Source organism: Aspergillus heteromorphus, assembly GCF_003184545.1.
Source record: "Aspergillus heteromorphus CBS 117.55 chromosome Unknown BO70scaffold_7, whole genome shotgun sequence".
Taxonomy (NCBI): Eukaryota; Fungi; Ascomycota; class Eurotiomycetes; order Eurotiales; family Aspergillaceae; genus Aspergillus; species Aspergillus heteromorphus.
In genome coordinates this window covers 1,115,955-1,120,290 of record NW_020290412.1, presented here as the reverse complement: position 1 = coordinate 1,120,290, position 4,336 = coordinate 1,115,955, and the positions used below count along the sequence as shown (strand labels likewise).

The 4,336-nt window shown below is 52.7% G+C and overlaps 1 protein-coding gene across 1 annotated transcript; it reads right to left on the bottom strand.

Annotated features, from left to right (window-relative positions):
- Nucleotides 1-2,277: 2,277 nt before the first annotated feature.
- Nucleotides 2,278-3,657, bottom strand: flbD (putative MYB family conidiophore development protein FlbD). Its single transcript, XM_025538679.1, has 2 exons — nt 3,600-3,657; nt 2,278-3,399 (listed from the first exon to the last, which is right to left on the bottom strand). The coding sequence occupies exon 2, from the start codon at nt 3,338-3,340 to the stop codon at nt 2,360-2,362; it is 981 nt and encodes a 326-aa protein (XP_025401219.1). The 5' UTR covers nt 3,341-3,399; nt 3,600-3,657; the 3' UTR covers nt 2,278-2,359.
- Nucleotides 3,658-4,336: the final 679 nt, after the last annotated feature.

Sequence of the window (4,336 nt, the reverse complement as noted above, 5' to 3'; positions counted from 1 at the left end):
TCCCCCCTCACCGTGTTCCGGATTCTAGATCAGTCATGCCCATTGCCTGATCGGCATGCGTGCAGCCAGGTCCTCGATGACTGTGGCTTTGATATTTTGTACTCTACTCCTCGGTAGCGCTGTGGCGAGTCAGGCAGGGAGGCAGGGAGGCAGGACTAGAGGTCCTGGACGTGTCCAAGACTCCCAAGAAGCACTGCGATTGGTATGGCTCGACGAGCTAGAGTCGATCGGAGACCAAGTCCAGACCAGGAAGGTGGTTTTTGGTGGTGGCACATGAGGCCATTGTGGCGGAATGGAGAGCACCGACTCATCATTGTCGGTCGTCGGGGTCTTTCTTTCCCTTTTTTTTTTGCTTTTCTCTCTTTTTTTTTTTTTTTTTGTTCGTTGGCCCAGGTCCCTTGACCTGGCCGGGATTGTCGCCGTGTGCTCGACCTTGACGGATTGCCGATATGACTGTGGGATATACCTAGGCCTGGTGCCCGTCGGCTTGCTCATACCCAATCCGGACTGTAACGGGGAGACGGCGCATACATACAGGAGCAGGAGCAGGAGCAGGAGCAGCAGTAGTGGCCTCTCAAGAATGGAACGGGGGGATGATCCTGCTTCGAGCCGTTAGCGACAGCTGCAATGGACCACCGGCCACAGGGAGGAGGGGAGGAGGAGGAGGAGGGGCGCCGGCGAATCATTCACGGCGTCCAGAGCAATCGGAATCCGCCAGGCCCTGGATAAACTTTGCCTGGGTATCAACCTTACCTCCCCCCGAGTCTCCATGGAGTCAAGAAAGTCCCAGAATAACTCATTCGGGGAAGGATCCTGACTGGGACCAACCCATGGCACCCACCCTGCCCTGGATCCCGGCCACTGAGAGTCTTTCCATGCCCACTGGCAGGTCTGCATGAACTATCGCGACATCCGTCCACTCACCATGCCCGTCCGGTCGTCCACCTGGAAAGGATTGGCTCTGACGCTCGTCAGCTGCGTTGCCAATGGACCTATCGATCCTGACTTCCTGAGAGGGAGGGCTTCACCATCACCATCATCACCATCATCATCCTCGTCTCATCGCAGGGTGTGTGTGGGCAGATAGCTTGCTCTACCCCCCCCCCCTTCCCTTCTCTCGATCCACCCTATCCTGTCCTATCCTACCCTATCCTATCCTATCCCTCTTGTCTGGACCGATGTTTGTGTCTTTTTTTTTTTTTCTGTAATTCTTCTTGAATTCTTCATTTTTCTTTTTCAAAAAAAAAAAAAAAAACCTTTTTTTTCACCCGCATTTTGCATTTCACCTCACATTGCTCTGTCAGTGTCAGGCTGTCCTGTCCTGTCCTGTCCTGTCCTGTCCTATCCCCTCCTTGGCTCGGCTCGTGTCTCTCCCACGGTCTCGCCTCCTCGTAACTCCCACCTTGCCCCTTGCGTATTTTGCACTCCTGAGTCCGCGGGCCTTTCACAGGGAGACAGGAGCCGATGACAGCCAGCCAGCCCCCGTCACGGAGGATAAGCTGCGTCGTTGCCAGTGGATCCTCTTCCCCCCCCCCCCCCCTCCCCCCTATTATCATCTCAGGGTTCTCCGAAGCCCGCAACGGTCGACGGCGCCGAGGTTCAGGTCAGGTAAAGAAAACATTCCCAAAACACGGATGAGCCAGGGAATGGGTTGGATGGTCGGGTTGGGCGGTGCGTAGAAAAAAAAAATAGAGACTTAATTTAGGCAGGTAGGCAGGCAGATATAAGGTTAAGTTAAGGGAGGGAGGGAGGGAGGGAGGGATTGGTTCTAGTTTGAAGAAGTATTATTGGTATCATTAAATAATCATCGGCCGGGGTTGTTCGGGCGATGTAACACTCAACAGTCATGGGGGGGGGGTATTATTAGGTCCAAGCTCACAGCAACTTCTCCAGTCTTCCAATCCAAAACAAACCAGAAAAGAAACCAACATATACAGGTAATTCAACCGCCACAAATCAACAAAAAAGTAATGGGCAGTCAGTCACTCCCGGCTCTCCTCTATAACCCCAAACACAGATTCACTCCATGTAGTCCAATGATAAGTAACAAAGAAAAAAAAAATAATAGGAAAGGGGACAATAGGAGTATCACACAAGAGAAAAACAAAACCCCGAATGCTTTTTTGGTACCGTAAGGAAACCGGGTCCGTTCCGAGTCCACGTGACCCGCCGTGGAAGTAGCCGGGCCGAACCATCCAAACAATGTACAGGATATAGATACAAAGGAAATTATGCCGGAAGGAGTGACAAGGGTCGGACGGTCATGTACATAAATTTCCGAGATTTTATCAGTCAGAAGACAACAGAAGAAAGAAAAAGGTCGTGAGATCATCGGCAGCGGTATGGGAACCATCGTCATTTAATTGAGCAGGTTGGAAAGACCCATGCGCGAGTCGCGCGGGGGCTCGCTCTTGTCCTCCGACTGGGCAGCCCACGTCGACGGCAAGGTGTGATGGTTCCACTGCTGGTGATCGGCAGCCCATCGTTGTTTCAACGATAGATCTGAGAGCGACTCGAGAGCCTTCGGCGCGTGGTAGGCGTTCGAAAGGTAGATTTCGTCGGGGGTTTGCAGAGAGACCGCACTTTGTCTGCGGAAGTCGTATTGCTGTCTCAAGTCCACGGGGAGCGGGAGGAGCTGTGGCGAAGAGACGGTCCGGGGAGAAGAGGAAACGGAGTTATGGTCGGAGATCATCGAAGGAGGTTCCATGGAAGGGGTGTTGGATGCCTCCGAGAAGGCAGGCGAGGTCAGAGGGGTTTCGACGGGGCGGTTCAGCGCGGGGAGTGTGTAGATGGGGGTCAACTGCCGGGGGCAGTCGATCGAAGCGGCCGAGAGAGATTCCCTCCGGGACGAAGGGGACTTGGTCCAGGAGGTCAGGGGTCTGTCGTTGGAGATGGAAGAGTAGCGGGAACGGCTGATGGGGCTGCTCATGGCCAGCGAAGCCCGGGCGTATGGGGCTTCCACGCGGCCGTGGATGGCGCGTCCGGCGTGAGGCGAGCTGGAGGTGGGGAGACCCCTCCTCTTCCGGTTCATGCTGCCATTCCACCAGTTCTTGACGGCGTTGTCGCTGCGGTTCCCTAGACGCCGTGCGATCTCGGCCCACCGCTTGCCCATCTCGTTGACCATGCGCTCAATCATCAAGCCCTCTTCCGCCGAGATAGGCTCCCGGTTCAATGACGGCTTGAGGTTCTGGTGGAAGCGCTCGCGGCACTGCTTGGGGGAGCGGTAGTGCATGTGCTGGGAGATGCGGACCCAGTTATTGGGGCCTTGCTCGCGAACCAACTGAAGTAGCAACTGATCCTCCTCAGGGACCCAAGGTCCACGACGATGAGTGGGAGCCATTGCGGATAATGTGCAAGGGTAAATGGATTAAATCCGGGGAGAGTAGTGAATATTGGGTTCTGTCGAAGTAACGTTAGACTTTCGCCAATGCTAGGAGGTCGGAGAATTTGGTAGTGGTGTAGTGGTGTGGTAGTGGTGTAGTGGTGGAGTGGTGTAGTGGTGGTGGTGGTGGTGGTGGTGGTGGAAGAGAGTTGAGAGGAGACTCCCGGGAGTATGCGTGGGTTGACTTCATGCCTTTAAAAGGCAGATGGGAGCTTACCGTGGGGTTGCGGGAGTTTAGCGCACAGGGGAACAGCCAGGTACCACACCTATGTAGGTAGAGGCTAGACCACACACGACTGGGCGTTGAAGAGAGGATGATTGGAAGGGAAGGAGGATGGAGCAATGACCAACGCAACCGAGCTGTTAGGCGAATGCAAGAGGCAGGTTGGGAGTTCAAATGGATTGAGTAATAGTAGTAGTAGTAGTTGTTGTTGTTGTTGGAAAGAATAAGGTTCGAAGGGGCGTCGGCGAGGTGGTAGATATAAGAAGATTGGAGGAGAGTTGAGACCCGGAAGGGGGAATTGGGATTATAAAAAGGGCGATAGACAATAGTCGTGTCCAGGAGAGATGGAGATGAAGGTTACGATCATCTATTATAGCAACAAGCAGAGCAGAAGAATACAATGACCAGGGAGACGGGTCAGAGAAAAATGGGCTACTGCTCCACACCTAGAGCACGCTATAGGAGAAGATCTGATCCAAGATCTCGGAGCTGACAGTTGTCGGAGGAATAAAATAAAAATAATTATTATTCCCAAATATATTATTTTGTTTGGGGGTTTATTTTTTATTTTTTATTGTTTTTATTTTTTTTATTTTTTTCGTTTTATTTTATTTCCAATCCGGATTTTCCATTTTCTTATTTTCCTTACCCGCAGCGGTAACCGCCTGGTATGTATGGTATCCAAGTATTACCTACCTTACCCGCGGGGCGCCATACATACATACCTTACA